The sequence below is a fragment of the Mustela nigripes genome, chromosome 10, assembly GCF_022355385.1.
Source record: "Mustela nigripes isolate SB6536 chromosome 10, MUSNIG.SB6536, whole genome shotgun sequence".
In the NCBI taxonomy this organism is placed as follows: domain Eukaryota; kingdom Metazoa; phylum Chordata; class Mammalia; order Carnivora; family Mustelidae; genus Mustela; species Mustela nigripes.
The window spans coordinates 58,846,448-58,872,979 of NC_081566.1; the positions used below are offsets into that span (position 1 = coordinate 58,846,448).

The window sequence follows — 26,532 nt, forward strand, 5'->3', positions numbered from 1 at the left end:
CCCCCCCCCCCCCCCCCCCACCAGCTCCCCGTACCCACGCTGCGGCTCCTGTCCCCAGCTCTCTGGTTCCCTGCTGCCACCTGCTAGTGCTGGCCCTTGTCACTGGCAGCGGCTTTCCCTCCCTCGTCTGCCTCCACTTCCACTCTACCCTTCATGCTACAAAGAATTCCTTTGCCTCAACAGGGCTCTTAGCACGTTAAAATTTGTTCAGCGACTCCCCATCCCTTGCCAGTGATGTCCAGCCTGAGCGTGTGAGCGGTTACGACAGGCCTGCCCAGCTCCCCTTCTGGAGGCGCCCCTCCTCCAGCATGCTCTGGCCTCCCCTGCCTCCCCACTCCTCCAGCATGCTCGGAGCTCCCTGGGCTTCACACGGGCTGTTCCCTCTGCCTGGGATCCCTTCCTCCGGCCCTGTTCTGCCATCAGCCTGCCTGCCTTCCTGTCTTTCCTTTGATGAAGATTTCCAGACCTCCTAGCAAAATGCAAATTGCCCTCTGCGCCCCGGGTTGTTCTGTGCCCCTGAAACCATTACCTGGACGAGCCATTAGCCTGAGCTCATTTCCGAAAGGCATTTTCTTTTACTCACCGTGGCATCCGCTAATACCTGCTGCTTTGGCTGGGCATAGACGGGCTCCCTCTATGTGGTTTGTTGGAAATAACCAAAATGAAGTGAGAAGTGCCAAGAGGGAGGCGGAGTGCGTGGAATGCCAGCTCGGGAAGCTGGGATTGCAGTTTCTGTCTCAAAAACCAGATGACGCATCAGAACGCCCCGGCCAGCTTGCTAGAGGCACATTCTGGGCCCCCCGTTTTGAATACTGATAGGAGGAGATGTGGACGTTTGTGGTCCTTTTATTTGGTTTCAACAATAAGCTTCCCCAGGGATTCCGGGCAGCCTCCCGGCGCCCAGGTGCAGACCTCCGTTTGGGAAACACTGTGTCCTACATGCACACGGGTCACACCTTGGGCTCAGACGGCTCCCAGCGCCTCTGCCTCTGCTTTTCTTAAGCCTCCGTGAGGCACTCCCTGCACTCTTCGGTTCCACCCCGTCGGGGAATACATCACCCAGGTTTCCGGGGTATTCCATCCCGACCGTCTTGACCCCACTTCTTGGAGTCCTTTTTTGTGGGCGGCGGGAGGGTAGCTGGGCCCGATCAGACTTTTCTCCATGACCTTGCTTCCCTTTCTCCCCTGTCGCCAGGCTGTTTGCAGTCAAATGTGGGGGCTGCTTCGAGGCGATCGCGCCCAATGAGTTCGTCATGCGGGCCCAGAAGAGCGTGTACCACCTGAGCTGTTTCTGCTGTTGTGTCTGTGAGCGGCAGCTGCAGAAGGGCGACGAGTTTGTCCTGAAGGAGGGGCAGCTGCTCTGCAAAGGGGACTATGAGAAGGAGCGGGAGCTACTCAGCCTGGTGAGTCCGGCAGCGTCAGACTCAGGTGAGTGCCTCGCGGAGGGCAGCAGGGATTTTTGGTGGGGGTGGGGGTGTGGGACAGTGGGGTGAGCTCACGCTCTTCACTGCTCTCTCCCCAGAAGCCCAGCCATAGGGGCAGCCCAGCCCCGTGGCAGAGCAGCTGTGTGCATCCCAGGCAGTGTCTTTGTGGCTGGAGGGATGTCTTACTGGTCAGGAATTGTTGTGAGGACGCCATGTGACGCGTGACCTCCCAATTCCATGGTGCACGACTGGGGACACATGTGTTCACAGGCTAACGGGAGGGACTCCGAGTCAGGCTGAGGGTCTGCAAGTCACCTGGGATCTGCCGAGCTGAGCTCCGGGCTGCAGAGCAGGCTCGGGTCTGCTCGGCGTGGTTCACGCCAGGATACCGGCTTGAGACACAGCAGCCACGGGGCAGGGTCTTCTCTCGGCGGCGACGGAGGGGACAACCTTACGAGTGCATTTCAAGCCTCTGGTCCTGTCACGTGGGCTAACAGTCCACTGGCTAAAGCAAGTTCAAAGCGCAAACCCAAAGCCCGGAGGAAGGGAGGTATACCGCACGCCCCACAAGGCCCTGCTGGGGGTAGATACAGGATACTGTGAAAGGGAAAGGAGGCACGGGAACCAGTCTTTCGGTCTGTTTCTCCGTCTGTCATGTGGGAAAGCTGGAACCTACCTGAGGCTCGGTGGGTCATGGAGAGAAAGGAGCTGGAATGTGCTTGTGCCACCCAGCCGACCCCCGCCCTTCCTGCCTTAGAGCGGGGGAGAGAGGGGATGGGGAGCTCCAGCGACTGCACAGAGCGGGGTTTTGGAAGGCCAGAGAAATTGAATTAAGCGTCTAGCTTGAGCACGTGTCTGTCCCCACCGCGCCACGTTTGTCTGGCCTCGCCCGTCCCTTCTCCGGATCCCCGAGTGCCACGTGGCCTTCCTGACTCTTGCCACTGCCCCTGTCATTGCAGTCCCCAGAACGTGGCCGTAACCTCCTGCTGCCCACCTCGTGAGCCGCTCGGGGGGCCTCTGAGACCTCCCGCTCTTCCTCAGCCTGGCTGGACCCCAGCCCATCAGCGTCCCCCGCTCAGCTCCGGGCCTTAAACTCTCATTTTCCCTCTGCCCCTCTCCTGGACTCTGGGGTCTTGCTCGCGTGTTCTTTCAGCCTCGGTCTCGGGGCTCTTGCCCCAGGGATGACTCTTCATGCCTGCGGCTGAGTTGACCCTTGACTCCTCCTCCTGGGCCACTCACCCCACTTTATTGCATTTGCTTTTCTGGCTCTTTGTTGTTCTTGCCAAGCGCTAAGCCCCGAGAGGGACGGCATGTGTCTCTTTCGCCACCGTGGCCCCAGGGCTTAGCACAGGCCTGGAACACTCAGGGTGTTTGGTAAACTCTTACAGGAGAGAGTAAACTCTTGAAACAAAAGCACTGTGGCAAGACACTTGTATCCAGGGACTTTGGGGACAGGTGGGGTGGGGCCACCCCTACTCCGCCAACCCCCTCCACCCGCTGGCTACACTGCTTAGAGCCATGTGACTGCGGACAGCTTCCAGAACCTCCCTAAGCCTCAGTTTCCATAACCATAAAGTCACGAAGGTCATGCCTCCCTGAGAGTTTTATTGCAGGGAATAAGAGAGAGAAGCCTGGCACGCACTCTAGGCCGGCGGGGACGCACACCTGCCGGCGGTGGAAATTCATTAGGCGGCCGTTTTGCATCCCTGACCTCCCCACTGGTTCTTCTTGCCTGACTCTGCTTGTAAGCGGACCCCTGGACAATCGCAGCTCCGCCTGTCTTCAAGTTTTCCTGGATTTGTCTTAATTCAGGCAGAAGCGGTTTCTCCTTTACAGGAACACTGCCCCTGCCACTTCAGGAATATCCTGCTGGGGTAATTGGGCTCCTTCTGAACCAAACTTCACGGCCTCCACTCCGTATAAGAAGGTCAGCTCGGCCTGGATTCCCTCTTTAGGTGTCCCCAGCCACTGAGGCCTCCTTCCCAGAATATTGCAAAATCTTCAGATTCCTAAAGGGCTTAGGCGCTATGGTGATCAAAATGCCAGTGTTTGACTTTGAAAAGAAAGGCACACCCGGAGGGACATGTCATTCTCTCTCACATGGAAAGACGTGCTGTGGTCTAGCCCTGGCTGGCACGATTGGGTGAGGCTTGACTATGAAGTTATGCGGTTGGCCCTGTGTTCAAGATGCCCAGATTTTAATTGACTACAGAGTTAGGGTGAGGCATGAATGTACCGTACCCCATGTCCCACCCCCTGTGCAAAGACAAAAAAAAAAAAAAAAAAAAAAAGCTGGATCTGAGCAGCATTAATAGAAATAAAATGTTCAGAGCATGGGAACTGCTAGGTGCTCCCTTTTCTGACCCCGTTTTAAGCAACACGTTCAGATGCGAGCATTTTCTTTTGAGGCTGCTGCAGACACAATAGAGCTTTCTGGTTCATTTATATGCACATTCATTCAGCTGACGTACCTTGAGTGCTTGCTTTATGCCAGGGATGGAGTCGGAATGATGAGAAATGATGTGGGGGGTGGGGAGATCCCTAAATCACGTCCGATGAAGGAAGTGTAGCTTTTTAGGCTAGAAAAGGAAAGACGACACGAGGACATAATTGTCGTCTTCCCAGGGTTGGATCGGACCTATTTCTAACTTCAGAGGGCAGACGTGGAATTCATTCAATTATTTAACAAAATCACTGAGTATTTACATTATACATAGGAAGGTAAAGTCCAGCATGGGACTTGACATGGGAAGTGTTAGAATGTCATCTTAATTATTAGAGCTAACGAACAGTCAATCTGCTCGAAGAGGTGGGTGGTCCACTTGTCGAAACTAATCTTGGCATGATGGGAGAGGGGAATGGTTTGAGAGGACACCACGGTCCCTTCGACTTGAAAAATCTATCCTTGGTTAATCGCTTTAAGCAGAATGATATTCGAGTTTCACTTAGAACCAAGTACAAGTTCTATACCCCTCATTTCATCAATTACATAAATATTGCCTGTCTGACATCATAAAACGCCATGGGCCAAATCCTGCCTCACTAAGGAGAGGATAAGCTTCTAAGAATCAGGATTGTAGGTTTTCATTCCTTTGTTCCTTCAGCAAAGCTTAGCCTGATGCCAGGAGGAAGTGATCAATAAGTACTTAATGAGCAGAATTAAATCTTTGAGGAAGGGAGTCGTCCCCGTGTGGGGGGCTTACAGAAAGCAAACAGTTTTAGGATGCATCCCAGCACAAACACAATTTTGCCTCTTCTCTCCGTCCTGGGTGCTCTCCCTTTCCTAGGTACTTGGTAAATATTTGCCAAGTGAATGATTGAATGGGCCGTCATCTTTACGGTTTTTATCAATGACTTAGATGAAGACACGGATGTCAGGTTGCCTGGATTTGCTGATGACACAAAGCTGGCAGGGAAGGAGGGCGGGGCCGCTAAGATTCTCCAGGTTCAAGAAGATTTTGACAAGCTCACAGAAGAGCACAGTCAGCAAGAAGAAATGGAGCCACTGGCTTGCGAAATTCAATAGTGATGACGTGGTATAGGGCCTGTCGGGGCGGAGTTCCATCCTGGAATTGGGGGTTTCGTTGGGCACAAGGTCGGTGGGAGCCACGAGGAATCATGTGTTAATACAACTGTAATGTCCCTGATCCCTGACATGCAACTATTGCTCCAGCTTTGTATGGCTTTGTATGGCTTAGTGGCTTAGGTCTTGGTCTCATTTTAAGTAGTGCATTTTATTTTATTTTATTTTATTTTTAAAGATTTATTTATTTGACAGAGAGATCATAAGTAGGCAGAGAGGCAGGCAGAGGGTTGGGGGGGAAGCAGGCTCCCCGCTAAGCAAAGAGTCCAACGCGGGGCTCGATCCCAGGACCGTGGGATCATGACCTGAGCCGAAGGCAGAGGCTTTAACCCACTGAGCCACCCAGGCGCCTCTAAGTAATGCATTTTCGGACATCCCTGACGAAGTAGGGAGAGGGTCCAGAGGACAGCGGCTACCTTATGGAACCATAAATGCCTAAAGAAACTCTGTATTTTTGGTTCTATGAAAATAAAGCTAAGGGAAGCAGGGGAGTCCTACCCAAGGGTGCAGACCCGTGTCATGGGGACGAAATGACAGATTTTGGCATCCACCAAGGGGCAGACTAGACCCTTTATGAGAAGTGGAAAGGCTTGTCTCTTCACCTTTTAATCCCAGTGGGTGGAAGACAAGACCAGCATCCCCTAGGGCCGCTTAAATGGAGGATTCTCGAATCTGTGGCTTTCTGATGCTGACTGTTCTGACTTACAGAAAAGCATGGGACACATCTGCAGCTCTAAGGGACAGCAAATTCGGAGAACTTCAGCTGCTAGGTCTCTTTTCTGGTGTGGCCAGAAAGCTTTCATCCTGCTCCCTGCTTGCCAGTGGCCTGGAAGCAATCTCTCAGGAAGGATGGAATTCGTAGCTGGAGTTTGACAATTTTCTCTGGGCTGACTGGGCAACAGGGATGCCCGGGGCCTCCAGGATTGACCTAAAGAAGTTCATCCCTGTGCTTTCCTCCTCCGTCAGAGAATCACACGGGCTTGAGAGGCTCCCCAGTTCACACTCCCATCAGATGCTCACGAGGCCTCTGTTGGGGTGTCTCCAACCATGGGGAATGCTTGGCCTCACATTCTGAGTGTGGATTGTCGGAATTGTTAGAGCCCCAGTGTCTGTCTCCACATGCAACCCCAGTGTTGGCCTTGGTTGTACTTTCTAGAACTCACAAAACCAGCCAGTCTCCCTGACACGAGGCAACCCTTTGCATTACAGACAGAGATTCTTTTACTCCCTGGGTCCTCTCTTGTCCTGTTGCGTTCTTCCCCCTTCTTCCAACTGTCCCGTGGAAGAGAGTGCTCTATCTGGACGCATGGCAGTCTCTCTAGAAGGTACTATCCAGAAGGACGTGACGTCTTCAACATGTAGTCTAAACTAGCACAGTGCTATTACTGCTCCTTGTCATGCATGTCTGGTTCTATTGACGTGGCCCATGATTTCATTGGCTTTGTTGACCTGGGTGGGGGTGGGGCTTTAGGGGCTGATCCTGGGCAATCATAGCTCCTCCTGGCTGGGCCATGTTGCAGGTCTTAGTTATCTACCATCTTCATATTTTGACATCAGAGGTCATCTTAGAGTGTCTTGTGCAGCAGTTTTAAAAAATTTTATTTTGAAATAAAATTTTAGATTTATGGAACAGTTGCAAAGTAAGATAAATTGTCATGTAGCCTTTAGCTGGCTTCCCCTAATGTCAGTGTATCACACTGACCTGTGCGTTTTCATAAGTGTGTCATGTGAACTAAGAAGTTAACATCATCCAGTACTGTGCACTAGACAATAGAAACAAATGCTATGCCTTGATTTCACGAGATTTTCCACTAATGTCTTTATGCATCCCAAGATTCAATCCAGTCCAGGATACCAAGTTGTGTTTAGTTTTTTGTTATTTTTACGTTAAATTGATTTTCCTTTTTATTCATTTTTGGGATCACCAAGGAATGTCTAGTCAGAAAATTGCATTTTTTTTTTTGCCCCTCCCTCCAACAACATCTTTTATATTTTATTCCCTTTTCTTGCCCCTCACCAGGGACTCAGGCTGTGTTTTTGGCTCGTTCTTTCTGGGGTGTGTTCGTTTACCATTTTAAGGTTTTCTTTCTTGAGGACCAGCATGCATTTTATATTACGCCCAGCATCGATTCCTTGGCCATTATATTCTTCCCAGTTTCAAATCCGTAATTCCTCTCGGTTTACTGACTCTTTCTTGGTCAGAACCAAAGCCCAAGCAAGTTGGTCCTTGGTTGGTCCTCCATTCTTCCCTTTATCTTCTGAGAATTGAAGGGTAAGGCAGGTTAAAGCAGGGCTCTCTCCGGTGCTCTGCTTTTGCGGAGGGATTTTCCCAGAGGAAGCCCTGGGCCATGAAGGCCCCATCATGAGGCTGTCTTTCTGCAAAGGAGGTTTTATGTTTCAGATAAATACAACGATTCCGTGGCCTCTGTTTTTCCAGTTGTCCGGATTGCTTGGGGAGGCTCTGCCCCTTCTTGCCTTGTGGCTGACACTCACCGGGCCTTTGCACGGTGCCTGGTATGCAAACAGGTGCTCAGGACACGTTTTCTTATTGTGTGAATAAATTAACTCTGTCCCGTTCCTGTTAGCCTCTGAGAGCCGTAGTAGAGAAGCATCGATCTCCAGTATGGCTTCTTGTTACTCGGCCTGGAAAGCAGATTCTTTACACATCCTGAAGTTTGGGGATCCTTCTTCCTTCTTAATTTTTCTGAGGATATGGGCTGTTGCTGGTTTGGGAGATGCAGATGCTTCTCTTGTCACTCTAATCGTGTCATGCATCTCTTTCCCCTTCTTTTCTGGGTCAGGTTTAGACATTTGTTTTAATTTCCTTCCACAGCCTTGGAACTGATTTTTTTTTTTTTTTTTTTTTTTTAATTCGTGATAGAAGCATTTCTTTCACCCTCTCTTGGAACTCTGGGTCTCCAGTAAATTAGAGCAGAGGGGTAGTGGTCACCTCGTAGGTTTTGGAAAATGTCTGACTGTCCTATAGGATTATAGGACTTGTCAGCTCATGGTCATGAATTTCCGAAGGCAAGATTTGAAAGAAAAAGTCAGCAGGAGGTATGAGGAAGTGTCTTCTTCCAAATGCTAATGCAAAGGGTGTGGGGTCTAAAGTTAGGTCCGAGGCTGAGTCTTGCCTTATAGTCCCAGCACTCCCCGTGACCTTGGGAAAGTTTCTTCCCCTTCCCAGGACTCTTTCCGAGTCAGTGAGAAGCGATCAAGGGCCTGAAACTTGGTCCATGTCCAGTAAATGGCAGGCATTGGTCTAATCTTCCAGTGCAAGGGCTGGGGAGCTTGTGGCTCACACACGCCCTTCACCCAAGAGCCATCATTTTACAGACATCTCATCTTCTGTCGTTGGTGCTCTGTTTCAGATGCTTCTGGATAGCTAACCTGGGACCATTTGAGGGTAGTACAGAGAGAGAGGGCCTGTGATTTGGGGTGGCTAGGATGTGCAAACTACAGATGGACTGAGTCACCCCATGGGCCCGCACGTCTCAGAGGGGCTCCCCAGTCTCTGAACACTGGAGCTCATCCTGCATCCTGGAAAGTCTGTGCAAAAGGCCAGGAGGACACAGTCTTGTGGTCACTTCGGGGACTTAATGTGAATTTCAAGCAGGAACAGAAAGCATGTGTTGACCTGCGCTACCATTCTTTTATGGACTGGGGAACTGAGGTTTGGAGGGATTCTGATTTGAGCTCTCTTGAGTCCCCAAGTATCTTCTTATTTCTAAAGCTGACAGATTCTGGGATGTGGTCATCTTGGGGTGGCTCTCTTCGTGCTTCTTGGTCCGAGGGTGGTGGTGTATCTCCCACCTTCAGATGAATGATTTGGAGTGGATTACGTTTCTCTTCTGCAGCACTAGTCTTTGAGTCCAGGAACGACATTGAACCTGACAGTTACCTGTTAGTGAATTCATTGTGTTCCTGAATTGGCCTGTTAGGATCGCTGTGTTACCCAGTGTAATCTATTTATATCCTTCTGGGCAGCCACCTTATCAACCTTTAACTCAAAAGAGATTTCTTATAGATGTCTGCATGGTCCTAGGCTCTGTGCTAAATGCTGTGTTTCAGTTGCAGAAAAAGAAGGGCAGATGAGTTCAAGAGTCCTGAACAATGCAGTTCAGAGAAACATTTCAAAGCCGACCTCCTGATGCCAGGGGAACAGTGGGGTCCTGATATAGAGCAAGACAAAGAGGCTGAGAGCTGGGAAAATGGACAGCCTCGAAGCTAGTTTCGTCATTCTTTCCTTTAAGAAACAAAGGGGTGAGCCATTAAAACAACAAAAACCTTACTAGATATTAAAATACTCTGATAAGTAGTATAGTTCTTTAAAAAAACATATTTCAATTGTACTTTATTTATTTATTTATTTTCCTGTAAAGCGGTGTTTTCAGAAGACTCCCCAGCAACGTTTTCTGGAAAATTATAGCTACAGATTGGCAAAAAAATATACATATATTTTATCATGACCTGTTATACACATTTGTGTGTGTGTGTATGAAATAAAGTTTCACCACTTAGATAGACTTACTGTCTACATGTTGATATTTTTCATTCTACTTATTTTTTCACTGTAGTCTTATCTCTTTTAATGTTATAACCCACCAAAGGATAGTGACCTGAAGTTCCAAAAATACGGCTTTAAGGGCAATTTACTTATAAACCCTTTCCCCGGCTTTTAGAATCGGTGTGGATTCTTCAAATTTCAAGCCAATAACTATGTTTTAATCTTCTATATATACCCACCTATGTCAGGTGCTGGGAATAAGACCAAAGACACAGAAGAGATCATGTGGCCCCAACGACTTGGCCCCGTGCCCTGCCCAGAGTAAACACACAATAACTATTATCTGCTTTCATTGTTGTTAGCATTATCAAGGGAACATGAAAAGTACACGTAGTTATTTCATGACTAACACAAAGATCTTTGTGGACATTTTCTGATTTATTAATCTGGCATCTCTGGATAGTAGGGAAGAGAAAGTTATAATTGCCTGAGCTCTTTACTTTGTTTCCAAAATCAGGTTTTGTCTCTTGCTAGTATTGCTGCCGTGAAATTGACTACAGAATTATTTGTGGCCCTCGGTCTGGGGCTCTGTGCTTCTTCTCTGTTCTGAACCTTAGTCTTTCCATGTATTTGTTTTGTCTTCATATTATAGATGGAGAAATTAAGGACACAGGATACTTGAGTCGGGGATAAGCCAGAATAAGAACTTAATTCTACCAATTACCAAGTCAGGACACTTGATACTCAGCCTCTGCTCTAATTGTGAGTGGGACAGAGTTTATCTTTCGTGCTTGAAAAGTTACGGGCAATGTACAAACTCAGGCGGTGCTTTATCTCTTTTCTGTCAACTGTAATTTAATTTTGGGTTTGTGCTCACCCTTAATCATTTTAGTAGAAATCATCATTTAAAATTAGTGGCTTTCTTTCTGAGCATATTTAACCGGTCATAGTGTGCCGTGTGCGTTCATCTCCCTTGCACAATCCCTGGAAGAAAAAAATTGATCAAATGGATCAATTTGATCATTGAAAAAAAATTGATCAAATGGACAACCAATCCTTGTGATGTTCACATGATGATGATGTTAACAAATTTGGAGCCCTTACTCTGCACCAAGTAGTGCCTTGGGCACTGTAAACAAATGAGCTAACCTAACCTCATGTCAAGCTTATGTGGAAGGCAATGTTATGATTATTCCCATTCTTCAGATGAGGAAGGAGACCATGGAAAAGTCCGTAATTTGTTTCAGATCCTACAGCTAGTAATTGAAGGAGCCAGAATTAAAACTAAGGGCAGTCCAGCTCCAGAACCTGTATCATTAAGCACTATGCTGTGCTGTCCAATCGATAAAAATGTGAGGTCTATGAAAATAAGTTTACACTCCCTTTCGAATCAGTCAAAAATTCACCTTCTGCTCTAACTCCAGATCCTCCTTAATAATTAATCACTATCACTATACTTCTCATGGGCGTCTCCTGGAAGGACGTAGGAGGCTTGGAAGGATCCAAAGACAACATGGTGTAGAAATATGGAAGTACTTGGAAAGTGCACACAAGAAATTTACTGGTTTTGTTTTGTTTTACAATGATTCATCAAACTTCTGCTCCTGTGGCGATCTGATGGTTGTAGGAAAAGCCAATTTGACACTTTTGTCCAGATGAGAGGTATCAGCTGTGCAACGCACAGCCCTCATTAATTAAGTGAATAAAAGTACAACAGAGGAGTAAATCAGTCAATATCAAAACTTCTAATAGGCTTTGCTGATCTGCAACATCCTACCATCTGTTCTGACCCCACTTTCAGGAGAAACGCACTCAGCTATGGTTTTCAAGTGACAGTGTTGACATCGTTACCACTGTCCATCTTTTTTTTTTTTTTTTAAGATTTTATTTATGAGAGAGAGATTGCCGGGGGGAGGATTGCAGTGGGAAGCGGCAAACAGACTCCACATTGAGCACAGAGACTAACACAGGCTTGATCTCAGGAACCTAAAACCATGACCTGAGCAAGAAGCAACAGTCAGATGCCTAACCGACTGAGCCACCCAAGTGCCCCTCTATCTATCCACCTTTCTACTGGATCCTTTTTGAGTACAATGGCAGGACTTTGCAGGGTGACTAGTGAACGTTAGGAATGAAGCCTCTGGCCATGGAGACCCAGCGTATGACTTTGACTTTTCATTACTTGAGCTAAATGACCCGGAGACTCTGTTTACGATCATGCGGGAAAGGTCGTGGGGGTAAGTGCAGGGAAGATGCTCATTTCCTTGCACTGCCATGCCAGCCAAGCCCGTCAACTCATAGACTTCCAACCCAGAGGTTTCACGAGGGATCCAAAGATGTTTTAGACCATATACTGAGCAAAGGGGAGAACCACCTCCAGTATTTCTCAGTATCATGATGTCAGTGACCTAGGAGAAACCCCGGAGTCCACTTTATTGAAGGTTTGGTCACAAACCAGGCTACAGCTTCCTCTGAGCACTTTAAGGGTATTTGGTGCTGTAAAGGATATGAAAAACCAGGCAGTTTAGTTCTTAAACTAAACCACTTGGATTCTTACTGGTCCAAATCCACGTTTGCTCCCTGGGACCCAGGAGCATGCTTCCTTTTTCTTGGTGATTCTGAGCAGGGATTTGTGAGTTGTGATGCGTGTGCATGCAGGAACCACATTTCACTGATGAATGGACCAAGCTGGTATTCACGGTGAGTGTCGGGAAATTTCTTGGGAATCTGTGAGTGTGGTAAGGTAGTGGCTTGAACCAACTCAGCATCTGTTCTGTGTGTGGGAATTTGCTGAGCACCTGCATTAGGCAAGGACTGGGTCTGGGGCATGGGGGAACCTATAGAAGTATATGAGATCTGACTAATGAGTAAATATTTTGAGCATGGACTGCGTAAGACTGGCTAGAGGTGCTGTTCATATCCTAGTGGAGGGGGACAGCCAATAATCAAATAGATAAGCAAAATTATGGCTCAGATGACAGTGACTCTTCAAAGTACTCACCCTATAACACTTATTCTTATGTATTTAAACAAATACTTGGGCTTCTATGGATTGGGGGTCTTGAGTATATAAATGGACTGGGGTGCTCCTGGGCTTCTGGTTAGTTTTTTTTGAAAGCTCCCTCCTGTACAGCTGAAGGTTGAGAACCACTGCCCCAGCAGGAGCAGCAGTCAGGGGGATGGAGTCCCGGACCTCAGTCCGTATTTTCACCCAGTGGCAGAGCTGTGTGGCTAACAAAGGAGATTCTGGAATTAAAACATAAGGCGGCCGTTTCCTCAGTAATAAGCAGGGTTATAAGATGTAGCAGACAAAAATCTAGTTAAATCTGAGTTTTTATAAACCGTGTGTTCAAGGATGTCTCATGCAATATTAAATGATTGCTTATCGGAAATTCAAACTTAATCATGCCTCAGATTCGGTTAACCAGCAGCTCTAGAAACAGAGACAGTCTGGTGGGGTGCCAGCGGCTGGTGGTCGGTGCTGGAGCCTGCAGGGTGTACAGAAAGATGGTTGGTCGGTTGGTGAGAGGCTGACGGGGAGAAAAGGAATTGTGTCCTTCCTATCTTTCTTCAGGGCGTGGGCTTGGCAAGGCCCTGTAGGCAGCCAGTGGGAAGGGCCCGTTACCCTGGCAACTCCCTCCTGCCGAGCCCCACAGGGGTCTGACCGGTGCCCCAGCTCGGCGGCGGTCGGCGGTCCAGTGGCTTTTCTCTGGGGCGCACCTGTTCCCTCTGGCGCTGGGCGGGAGCCCGCGTCGGGCACTGGGTGCCAGGGAGCCGGGCGCCGTCCAGGACGGGCCGCAGTCGCCCCGCCGCCCTCCCGCTCTTCAAAGACCCTTCGGAGACGGACGAGGGCGGGCCCAGAAGCACCCCCCGGCCGGCCCGCAGTTTGATGAGAAAATGCAGATAAAGAGCCCGGCGGTGGGGCCATATGTTCCCCATAATCTCCAAAGCCGTCACTTCAATTAGAGCCTCCCCTGAGTTCTAATGCCCGATCCTGAGTAAACAAGCCGCCCTGAAAGAAGAGCTGGGTTTCCAATTAAAAGTGTACTAACATTTCTCCTTCCCTTAATTCCCGCGGAGCAAAGCCCCGCGCGGGCAGAGGCGCACCGGGTCGCCGCGAGGTCGCCGCGGTCCCCGCTGCCCGCGCCGCCCGTTCCCAGGTGACGTCAGGCGGGCCCGGGATTAGGGCCCACCCCGCGCCCCCCCTCCGCCCGCGCCGCGGACTTAATTAAAAGTAATGCCACGGTAAATCTGCCCGTCGCTTCTGGTGGAGCCGCGCCTCCGGGCCAGCCTGGGAGAGAGGGCTCCGAAGCAGGTGCTGGGGATTTGTGTGCTTGTGCGTGTGCGTGCGTGAGTGTGTGTGTGTGTGTGTGCGTGCGCGCAGGCTTGCTTGTGTGCATGTTAAAAGGGGGGGTCATGTTGCTGATTTGGGGGGGACTGAGATTACCTTCTTCTTGCCCCCACGCCCCCACTTCTGCACACGCACCGAGAGTCACACAGACCTACATGCCCGCGAAACCAGACTTTCCTTCTCGCTTGGGTTTGGGGTTTGCTTGGGGGACTCGTGCCTGCTCGGGCAACGGGGGGGTCGGGGAGGATCACTGTGTTCTCCCTCCCTGCCTGCCGCCTGCCTCCCTGGCCGCAAGTGGGAGAATTCTAAGGGCCTAAATACGTAGTAGCCAGATGTGAAGTTGTTTAAATCGCAGGAGAGCACTGCAGGACTCCCTGGGGCCCTCGGAAGCTTTTCAGAGTGCCTACTCTGAACCTTGCAGCCACTTTGAGCTCGTGCCTGACAGCATTCTAAAACTTGGTTTCCACTGAATTTTTCTCTTCCAGCAGAAACGGTTGTAAGTTGCCTGGTTTCAGATGGGAGAATGATTGACAGATTAACTTTCTGGCCTACTCGCCACACTATGAAAGAATCAAAGAATTGAAGCCATTATTTGAAAAATTCCAGAAACATCAACAAGCAGAAAATCCTCGCTAGATCATTCAAATGCAAATGCTTTTTCTTCTTTCATGAATTATCTGCGGAGTAATTACTTTAGTTTTGGGTTTGGCCTTGCTGGTGAAGACCTCAGAGAATTAGTCTCACTAAGTCCGTGGCTGTTTATTCCTTACTGTCTGATTGATGCTAACTAAATTAAATCGAGGCAAGTTCAACAGACATTCGAGGGCCTGTCAGACGCTGGGTTAGATATTAGCGAGGAAGGGAAACCACGTCTGGGTTTACACACACTCCAGTTCTTCAGTGGAGAAGGAACTCCTGTAACAAAATCATTACAGTAAAATGTAATCTGCATGTATGTTTCAGTAGAGACAGGAAGTGCTCAGATCACAGAAATGGATCAGTAATTCCCCCTTGGGGTGTGAGTCTGTGTTTTGGGGCACAGGGATCAGGGTCCTCTTTGGAAAGTGCACTTGGGGGTTGGTAGAATAGGTCATTTTCAGATGATGAAAGGTACATGAGTAAGTTGCTGGAAAGAATAGTGTAGCTTCGTGGGCACCGAGTCACAGAAGTAGGGTTGTATCCCGCCATAGAAGGAGAGGCTGGAAGGGAGGGTTCCTCTGGGGGACGGAGATCCCAGTGCTGGTGTGAAGAGCAAGATTGATGCCAAAACTTGAAGGGTATTGTGTATCTTACTTGGATATATTTTGATGGTTAAACAAGTCTGATCAGAAGTTTGTAAATACAGCTGTGAGGCTTCTCACTTTGTGCTTCCAACAGGGAAGTATGGAGGGTTGGGGCGGAGTTGGGGTGACATTGCAGAAGAAGGGAGCTGGGCTGGAGGCTACTGCAGTGTCCCCATGAGACATGAAGGCTTGAACTCAACCCCAGATTGGGGAGGGGCTTTTGGAGAATTCATCCCTTCATTTATTCATTCAACACCTCGTGAATCCCTATATGTCATCCCAGACATTGTTCTGAGTGCTGGGGACAGGGTGGTGAACAAAATGGGCCAAACATCTGCCACTGGGGAGCTTAAATTCTAGAATTAACTGATGTTACAGTTAGGAAGAAAAGTAGAAATCTAGGATGTCTTTGGGGTTTCTGACCCATACGAATGGTGGTAACAGAAGCAGAGATAGATGTTCAGAGAAGAAGCTTGATAATGGATTCAGGTGAGGCATGTTGAATTGGAAATTTTTTATGGACAATGGGGATGTGGACATCTGGGGGGCGGTCGCACACATCTGTCTCAGGTTCAAGAGGGAGACCAGGCATGGATCTGAGAATCACGGAAACAACGGAGGTTTAATCCTAGGTAGTTTTTCACCAGTGTCTTCACTGATGTTGTTGTCAGAGTTTACATGGCTTTGGGGAAGCAAATAAATGAAACGGGCAGCAACAAACATCAAGTAGGGCAGTGGTTCTCAAAGAAGGTTCCACGGGTGGCAGCCTCAGTGTCTCCTTAGAAATGTGAATTAGTTTTTAAAAGGTTTTATTTATTTCTGTGCGAGAGAGAGAGGGAGAGAGAGAGAACACGGGAAACAAGCAGACTCCTTGGGAACATGGAGCCCAATCTCAGGACCCTGAGATCATGACCTGAGCTGAATCCAAGAGTCAGATGCTTGAGCCATCCAGGTGCTCCTAGAAATGTGGGTTCTTAGTCCCTACTCTGACCTATTTAATGGGGGGGGGGGGTAGGAGACAGAAATCTGAGTCTGTTGCCTGTGAAGTTTGAGAAGTACTGAACTAGAGTAGCCCATAGAGCCTATCAGATACGAGTCGCCTTAGCTGGAGCAGTGGGCTTCTGTCCTTCTTAGTGACCATTGTCTACAGAAATGGATCTAAACCTCACCCTGGGACAGCTGTGTATTACTGTGATTCCACCAGGAAATGTATGAACCCAGACCCTAATCGAGCCCTGAAGTGTTAAGTGGTGATTCCCAACTCCCTTTTTTTCCTTCTAGAATAATCCTATGAAAGAGTGGGGCTTTTTCCTTGTCTCATCCACCTCAGACTGTGACTAGTATCTCCTGTCTGCCCATATTTCTTGCTGCATCCCTACCCATACTATGAATGGATAGGTATGAAAGCACGTGGGCATGAGATACATGCCTTGGAAATTCCTTTTAACCCTGATTCTGTGGAATAAATGACACATACACACACACGCACACACATTCTGCAAGTCCCTCTTTCTTACCATCACCTCTGAAGTCATTCATTCAGGCAGTACCTGAGCCCATCCTCTGGGGCCAGCCTCAGACTGCTCACCAGAGAACGTAATTATACCAATGATACCACCTCTGTAGTTGGATGGACTCGAACACCCTTTTGAATTTGGCAGCAGGGGATTAATTATTGTCTGAATAAATGGACAGTGATTTGATGTACATTTTAAGTGTTCAAATGGTTTTTTAAAAGATTTTTTTTTAATTTATTTGAAGAGAGAGAGAGAGCAAGAGAGAACATGAGTGGGGTGAAGAGCAGAGGGAGAAGCAGACTCCCCACTGAGCAGGGAGCCTGATGTGGGGCTCGAACCTGGGACTCTGGGATCATGACCTGAGCTGAAGGCAGACGTTTCACCTACTGAGCCAGCCAGGTGCCCCGACATGATTTTAGAGAAGAGAAATTCATGAGGAATGGATTAGTCAGTGATTGAGCTAAGACAGTATTTTAAAACCAAGACTTTGGGGGTTATGGACGCTGGATTTAATTTCTGGTTCTTCTTCCTGATAGCTGGTGACCTTGGGTAAACACTTACACTTCCTTTCCCTCACTTGCAAAATGGCCAGTTGTGATGCTTGCAATAGGCTAATATAAAGCGTTTGTCACAAAGTAAATGCTCAGTAAAGAGAGCTTGTCATCACTACACAAGCACTAGGGACTTCTGCTGGTCCTTGTGACAGCCTGTTCATACACTGGCAAAGGAGAGTGATGAAACCCAAAACGTTGTGACACTCCAAGGACGCCTCCGTGACTCTCCACAGTGTCCTTTTCATATGGATGAGAAGCTGTGTGTAAGGCTGCTTGACAGGGACGTGAGGAACCACAGCTGGCATTACGTCATCTAACAGCTGGGGTGTGACAAGAGGGAATTCAGGTTCTTGAAGGAGGGACAAAGGACACCAAACACAATCTCTGCAAAGTGGAACATGCCAAAGGGAATGTAACATTGGTTACAGTCCATCGGTTCTAGCATTTTCCCCAAGAATTCGTCTAGAATTATGTGTTGGGGCAGTCAGGTTATTTGAATTGTGTTTATTTTCTTCATAGACAACAGGCTGCTCCTAGGAAACTCCTCACCTCAGCAGAAGTAGTGTTTCCTCAGGAGATGAAGCAGTGACACCAGACGCCTGCCCCCCACCCCTGAAAATGGTACAAAGGAGTGTTGACTCTCCACCACTCTTTCCTTTGCTGTTGTCTCATGATTCTGTGGGATGCTGTAAGTCTATTCCATGTTCTACATAAGCGAGACCCATGGAGACCTGGTTTTCCCTTCAGAGGGCTGGTAGAACCACACACTGGCATTTTCTGATGCTCTTCCCAGGTTGAAAAAGAGAAATGGAAGTGCCTCCCTCTCTTGGATGAAGTCTGAGTCTTTGAGCTCGGACACAGTGACTCCCAATGTGGAGGTCTTCAGCCAAGGCAGCACATCTTGCCAGAATGTCAAGCCTCCCACGGGACTCTCCACACCCTCACCTGAGACCCTTTACTGCTCTAGCTCAGGAGCGTATCCCCAACTCTTCCTCCACCATGATTCAGGGAGGCAGGCTTTTTACAGAACCTCCCCCACCCAGTTCATCTGCTTTGACCTTGGATGTGCCCAAGTATCAGGAGGGACAGCAGAAGGAGCTTTCTCTTCCTCCTTGTCTGAGAGATCTCTCTTGAGAGTGTTGGTCAGATGCAGATGACATCCTGGTTTCAGTCATCATGATGCCCTCAGTGCAGTGGGTGGTCTGTGTAGGCAAATTTCCAGTAGAGGGAATAACTTGTTCCAGAGTATACTGAAGGCTACAATTCTCAGATTATAAGCTTTAGAATTTATAATGTTCAGAACAGGTAAAAAATGCCTTTTATATTAGTTTAAGTACGGGAATTGGGATTATTCAGATTTAATAACACCTCTAATTTTGCATCATATGTAGGGTCACAGAACCCAATGAAACAGAACTCTCAGTGAAGCAGAGTATGACATTGAAGTCCTTCTTTAGTATAAAGAAGACAGTAATCAGTGAAGAAGCTGATTTAAAGATTTATTTCTACATCCTTGAGAAAGTGTTTTCTAGAGCTACTCCCTGCTCTACCTGATCTCCCATACTTTATAATTTATGCAACTGCTTATGTTTAAGACAGTACCTTTTAGGACTTATGAAAAGATGAAGACCCGTACCAAAAAACCAAATAAATACTGCATCTACATACTCAGTAAGCCCCAAAGATGGAATAATTTCCTTTAGAAAAATGTTCTATTAACAAATGTTGAGGGGTAGTGTTTAACCCTATAAATTGAGTATGTGAGATTAGCAAGAATTACCTCTTTCCACAACATCACTCCTGTGGCTCCAACCAAAAACATGTAACTTAAAACAAATAACAAGGAAACCTCAGGTCAGCCCAAATTGGTAGATGTTGTACAAGATAACTGTCCTGTATTTTTCAAACATGAAGGCCCATGAATGTCAAAGGTTGAAGGACTGTCCCAGACTGGAGAAGATTAAGGAGCCCCAACAACTAATTGCAGTGTGGGTTCCTGGGTTGGATCTTGAGAAGGAGGATATCATAGGATATCATAGCAAAATAAAGATTCAGATTTATAATGTATTAATGTCACTTTTTAATGTTGACAGTTTTACTATGGTTATGAAAGCATATTCTCATTCCTGGGAGATACCTACTGAAGTATTCAGAAGCGGGGAAAGAGGGGGTATAGCTCAGTGGTAGAGCATTTGACTGCAGAAGGGCGAAAAGAATAGTTCGCTCTCTGGGCAGTGAGTCAGTAACATTTTACACTGAGGTGTCGTTTAGCTGTCTGATCAGCACTGTCGAGGACTTTGTCTTTTTACCACCTATGACAGACACTCTGGGTGGCACTGGACTCTGAGCCAACAGGTTGGCAGCCTGGATTGGGAGCCAGTAGGTGTATGGTCTCGGATGAGTTCCTTCACCTATCCGGAACTGTTTCCTCCTCTGTAACATGAAGTCATTGATCTAAATTCTCATGAGGTTTATTTCTCTGATGCTGTCCTTCCTCTCAGCATGTTCCAGCGAGAGGCACCTGGAAAGTGAGTCATAACTCCATGGGCAGATTTGTGAGTAATGTAACAGGACTGTGGGAAGCCTGTGGTTCCTCTTATCTCAGCTCGTGCAGGGAATTATTGCCTTATGTGTGGGACTGGTCCCACCCTGCACCAGAAGAGGTAAAACTTGAGAAGTACATGGGAGAATGTTAAGGTCCAGATATTCATCTAGATAGCAAATGCCAAGGCTTTGGGGGAGTTCTTTAGGCGTTGTCTAAGAGGCAGTCTGGCTATCTCCCCTCTATACTATCGGCATTAAAACATTATAATAAAATTAGAAAAATAATCATATGGAAACAGAGCATAAGCTCAGAGGTGTGTGTATACTATCATAAATGCTTTCTGAGAAGGTCTCAATTAGATACTTGAGCATGAGCCCTACTGGCATTTTGGGTGAGACAGTTTGCTGGTTTGCATCTATGGCGTTCATCTGCTAAATGCCAGTGAGGTCATCAGACATTGTGCCAATGAGACAAAGAGCCTTCATACATTTGCAGATGACCCTGGGGACGGAAAAATTCCTTGAGAGCAATTGGTCAATATAGTGATCATAACCGGACAGCATATGTGCTTGTATTTCCCCCTTTCGTTTAGAAGATCAAGAAGGGAATTTAAGACCTCATTAATTATAATTCCATCACATCATCATTGAGGAAATTGAGGTATCACCCATGTTATAGTTCTACAGAAGGCATGTTTAGTATCAGGCTCTTTTGTAACCACTGACATGGTCAAAGAGATATTTGGGACAAATAATGGACATGACCAGAGGGCTCTCTGTAACTTTTATTGATGGATGCTCTGCCCAAGATCCTAAGCCTTGGGGTTTTCTAGAATGACAAGACCCTTAAACAGTTTATCTGGTTCAGGAAGAGTTAGGTGCCCAAAGCAGAGCCAATGCTACATTTAATATTCTAAGCCTCTTTTATTGCTTGCATTTTAACATATCCAAAATTGGGATGTGACTCATAAAATTGAAATGTAGTGAGAAAGTAAGGTATCAAAGTTTAATTGGTCATCTTTTTTATTCTTTCTTGATGGTCCATAAAATAAGGACATGTCTTCTAATTAAAAGCATCTTGTATTTGATGGATGGTGGTAACTAATTTCCAGGACAGGTTGTAGAGATCATTTCAATTTTAACAATTCCCAGAGGCTTGCGGCATATGCCAACACCTGTCTTCTTAGTTGTTTGGTCTGTATATGGCAGAGAAGTACAGATATTGGACACAAACTGAAGAGAGGCGCTACAAGCAAAAATGATAAGCTGTCCAGTTTCTCTCTCTCCCATCCCTGAATAAATTTCCATTAAAGTCCACTTTTGTCTGTGGCCTTCTGGATCTGGCCGTGGTGCTGACTACTCAGAGCACTTTAATACTGATTTCCAACAAATCATGTGCCCAAAGTCTAAATCCTGGAGTAACAATTGCCATGTCTCATTACTTAACTGCTATTCTGGCAGAAGCTTTCAAAACTAGTCCAAGAAAAATAACGAAGTGGGAAGGTGATTTGAGCTAACTTTGGTTTCAGTATGGCTAGTGATCTGAAGTGTCTGGAGAGACTTACCTGGCAAATGAAGAGACAGCTGCCAAAACTGTGAAGTCCCTTGTCTTTCTGGGAACTGTATCAGCCAGGGGCCAACCAAGAGGGTAGAAACAACTGTCAATATATTTAAAGCAGAACTTAACACAGAGCATTGGTTACACTATCAGGAAATTGTTGAGATGTGACAGGTGAGGATGGTAAGCCACAAATTTGCAGCTGAGGGAAGTTGCAGAGTGACAGGTGATAGAACTCCTGTGAACATCTGGTGAAAACTGGAACTGCAGTGGGATTTTCAAGTGTGACTTGGAGCCCTGGAGGAGAAGCGACAGCTGCCGGAGACACCACCCAAGGCCGAGGGAGGTCGAGGAAATACTTTGGTTTTCCCTTTCTTCTGAATTCCATGGAAATGCCTGTAAATAACATGAATGATGGAAGGACTCCTCTGTATATTGAAGAATATTTATTTATCCTTGAAGATAAAGTAGCTGTAAGTCCAAGAACTCTTTCAGTGGGAGAATAATATTCAGCTTTACAGAAGTTTTATTCATGCACAATTTCCCAGGTGCACATCCATTATTTAGAATGACACAGGTGATGTAAAGAAAAGCTGACTTCGAACCTGAAAGCAAGTTCAAGCTGCAGCCACTGAGCTAGCACATCAGTACCTACATTTCCCCAAAGCTCAGCTGGAGCTGTAATGGCAAGGCGTTCCCCACTGTCTGGCTGCTTGATAGCCTCTTGCTCCCGTTCTCACTGGTGTCAGTGGAGATGAGACAGCTGACCACAAGGGTGGGCTCATTTAAGGCTTGGTCTAAGACATGAAACTAAATGGACATACTTGATAAGATTCATGTTTTGTGAGAGATACTAGTTTCAGTGATCTGGGGTTTACAGGCAGAAAGGCTGCTCAACACCATGCATCAATCCTGGTAGAGATGATAATGAGCAGAAGCATAGACAGCAACCTGATGTGAGGGTAAAGGAGAGGGGACTCGTGCTGCAGAGTCCTTTCAGGGGTTCACCATTGTCTTACCAGCTCAGGCATCCATGGCTCTGGTGTTTAGTAGCCACCACACTTGACAGAGAGGAAGGAGAACTGGCCCCTGTGCTGTTTGGGGCACTTTAAGATGATGCACGCCAGTGGCTTTCCCTGTTGATGTCAATCTTAGGTTACTGTAATACTCATCCCCAGCTTTTCATCCAATCACACTATTATTTTTTTTAAATATAGTTTCATTTTCCCCTAATTATCAGAGCTAGCAGGAATCACTCTGAAGAAGCAGATTAATTGAAAAAGTATGAATGCCTCTGTTAACTGAAAGTAAGAATGCGTTATGGAGAGAGTGACTTCAGTAAGATGTCAAAATAGGTCATTCCTGACTTCACTCCCTCTCCCAAGAACAATTATTCAAGAACAACACACCACTGAGTGAATTCTACAACACAGGGGGGAGCCTGAAACCTCCCCCTGCCCCAGCACCTCAGAGACCAAGAAAGACTGCATTAGAAGGATAAGGGAAGAGACTACATGTGACTACATTGCTTTGCCCCAGAATAACACAGCACAATGAAGAGAGGTCTACCCTGAGCTACTGGTTCCTCAGGTGGGAAAAGAAAACATGGTGGTGCTCAGGACAAGAAGTGGGCAGGGAGAGCTGCTCACCCGCGGAGCAAAGCCAGTACTGTGCATGGAGGCTATGCATAAGCACAGGGATTAATTCATAGCCAAGGCTGAGGGTATCTCCTGGCCCCTCCCAGCCAGAGATCCTATTTGGGAAATTGAGAGTATCGTGAAGTGGTCCTTCCCTCTACCCACCCATGCAGTGGGACTGGGTTATAGCTCCATGCACTGTGGAGAATATCTTCTGGCTCCATGAGACCAGAGAGCTGGAGACAACTCTAGGAAGCTCTGTAACCCAGTGGCATTCAAGCTAAGAGAAAAGCAGACAGAGAAGACAGTTTGCAACTTGAGGTGTGGACTGGCTTAAGTTAAGACAACAATCATAGAGGTTTTGTGTTTTTGAGCTGCTTTTCTTGCTATATCCAGGCTGGGAACCTAATTCACAGTCCCACTCATTGCTGAGTACAGCCTTCAGCTTGTCCAACCACAGAACCAAACCAGAGCACAAAAGAAGCTGCATAGATCATCCAACAACACCACATATAGTGGCATTTGAACAGAGAGCATTGTTTGTGGATTCCCTCATCATCAGAGCAAACCAGTAGCCTCACCTGGCCAGGGAATTCAGGGTACACTTAGGACTGATTTGAGCCCCCAAACAAGGAGCTGCCTGCTGCTCTGACAGAGCGAGAAAACTAATTCATAGTCCCATCTGTAGTATGTGGTACCCAGTCCCAACACTCTAGTAAGGCTCACCAGAGAATTCATGCACCTGCAGAGTCCAGCCTAGAATTTCATATGCGTAGGGAAACAAGCCAGCAGTCCTATCCAACTGTTCTCAGCTGGTGGCACGCCCATCCTCATCTTTGGAGCTCAAACAGTTGCCTCACTCAAAATAGACCATAAGAGCAGGCTCCACTTGCCTAAAGACATTACCATCAGACACACACAGAAATCCAAACTGAGCTAATTGATAAAGAACTGTCTCTGCCAAAGAAAACTGGTAAAGTCTTAAAGATGAGCGTCATTACTCAAGTGCACAAGATACTGATTTAAAGAATCATGGATCATAAGAAATAATCATATAAATATGGGGAAAATAATAAAGCTCCAAATACCCTAAGAAAATCAAGATCTATGAATTGTCAGATTAAGAACTCAGAATAAACCTCTTAAGGAAGTTTAGTGAACTACAAGAAAACACAGACAAGTAAATGAAATTAGGAAAACTACACATGAACAGAACCAGAAGTTTGACAAGGTAATAGCAACCATCAGACCACATGAAAGAGTGTTCATCATCACTTGCCATCAGGGAGATTCAAATCAAAACCACACTGAGATACTACCTTATACCAGTCAGGACGGCCAAAATCAACAAGACAGGAAATAACAAGTGTTGGAGAGGATGTGGAGAAAGGGGAACCCTCTTACACTGTTGTTGGGAATGCAAGCTGGTGAGGCCACTTTGGAAAACAGTGTGGAGATTCCTTAAGAAATTAAAAATAGAGCTTCCCTATGACTCTGCAATTGTGCTACTGGGTACTTACTCCAAAGATACAGATATAGTGAAAAGAAGGGTCACATGTACCCCAATGTTCATAGCAGTGATGGCCACAGTCACCAAACTGTGGAAAGAACCAAGATACCCTTCAGTAGACGAATGGATAAGGAAGATGTGGTGCATATACACTATGGAGCATTATACCTCCATCAGAAAGGATGAACACCCAACTTTTGTATCAAGATGGATGGGACTGGAAGAGATTATGCTGAGTGAAATAAGTCAAGCAGAGAATGCCAACTATCATATGGTTTCACTTACTTGTGAACATAAGGAATAATATGAAGCACATTAGAAGAAGGAAAGGAAAAGTGAATTGGGGTAAATCAGAGGAGGAGATGAAGCTTGAGAAACTGTGGACTCTGAGAAACAAATTGAGGGTTTTGGAGGGGAGAAGAGTTGGGGGGATGGGTGAACCTGGTGGTTGATATTAAGGAGGGCATGTATTACATGGAGCACTGGGTGTCGTGCATAAACAATCTTGGAACACTGAAAAAATAAAAAAATAAAAAATAAACCCAAGCAGTAATTCTAGAGTTAAAAAACACAGTAACTGAACTGAAGACTTAATGGAGAGTTTCAAAAGTAGACTCACCATGTAGAAGAAAGAGTTAGTGATCTGGAGGATAGGACATTGGAAATTAGTCAGAGAAGCAAAAAGAGAAAAAAAAATTTTTTAAATAAAGAAACCCTATAGGAATTATAGAACAGAATGGAAAGAAACAATGCTTTTTGGGAATTCCAGAAGGAAAAGAGAAAGAGAAAAGGACCGAACGTGTATTTAAAGCGGTAATGGCTGAAAATTTTCCAAACCTGAGAAATGGATATCCAGGTCCAATGACTCAAAAACGAAATTAAAGAGGAAAAATTGTTCTGAGACAAATGAAAGTGGAAACACATTGGAGCTTATGGGCTACAGCAAAATCAGTTCCAAGAGAGAAGTTCATAGCAACAAGACTCCATTAAGAAGCAAGAAATATCCCAAATTAACAACCTAACTCTATGCCTTGAGGAACTAGAAAAAGGAGAACAAACTGAGCCCAAAACTTTCAGAAGAAGGAAATAATAAAGATTAAAGCAAAGATAAATAGAGAATAGTAGGAAAGATAAAGCACACTAGTAGTTAGTTCTTTGAAAAGATAAACAAAATTGACAAACCCTTAGTTAGACTAACCAGGATAAAAAGGGAAAGAACCCAAATCGATGAAATTATAAATGAAAAAAGAGGCACTATAACAGATAGCATGGAAATTCAAAGAATTATGAGACTACTAAGAAAAACTCCATGCCAATATACCAGACAACCTAGAAGAAATGGAAAAATTCTTAGAAATGTGTAGCTCATCAAGACTGAATCAGGAAGAAATAGAAAATTTGACTAGATGAGTATCTAGTAAGGATATTGAATCACTAATAAAAATCTCCCAATAAAGAAATACTCAGGGCTGAATGATTTCATTGGTGGATTTTGCCAAACATTTGAAGAATTAACATCATGGGGCACCTGGGTGACTCTCTCTGTCTGCCTCTCTGCCTACTTGTGATCTGTGTCTGTCAGATAATAAACACAATCTTAAAAAAAATAAAAGAATTAACATCAATCCTTCTCAAGTTTTCTCCAAAAATTGAAGAGAAAGAAACACTCCCAAACTCATTTTACAAAGCCAACATTTTCCTTAAACCAAAAACCAGAAAAGGAACTACGTAAAGAAAGCCACAGGTCAATATCCCTGATGAAAACAGATGCAAAAATTCTCAGTAAAATTCTAGCAAACCAAATTTAGTAGTACATTAAAAGGATCGTTCACCATGATCATGTGAAATTTATCCCTGGGATGAGAGGATGTTTGAACATACACGAATCAATGGGTGTGATACACCACATTAATATAATGAAAAAAATGATATGATCTTCTCAGTAGATGCTTAAAAAGCATTCAACAAAATTCAACATCCATTCACGATAAAAACTCTTATCAATTCAAGCATAAAAACATATCTTGGGGCACCTGAGTGGCTCAGTTGGTCAAGTGGCTGCCT

The 26,532-nt window shown here is 46.2% G+C and overlaps 1 protein-coding gene across 1 annotated transcript in view; it reads left to right on the plus strand.

Annotated features, from left to right (window-relative positions):
* LMX1A (LIM homeobox transcription factor 1 alpha) overlaps positions 1 to 26,532 on the plus strand; it is a 153,083-nt gene that overhangs the window by 103,584 nt on the left and 22,967 nt on the right. Inside the window, exon 3 of the mRNA XM_059414121.1 lies at positions 1,196 to 1,428. Within this exon, the coding sequence (XP_059270104.1) occupies positions 1,196 to 1,428 (233 nt within the window). The remainder of the gene's footprint in view (positions 1 to 1,195; positions 1,429 to 26,532) is intronic.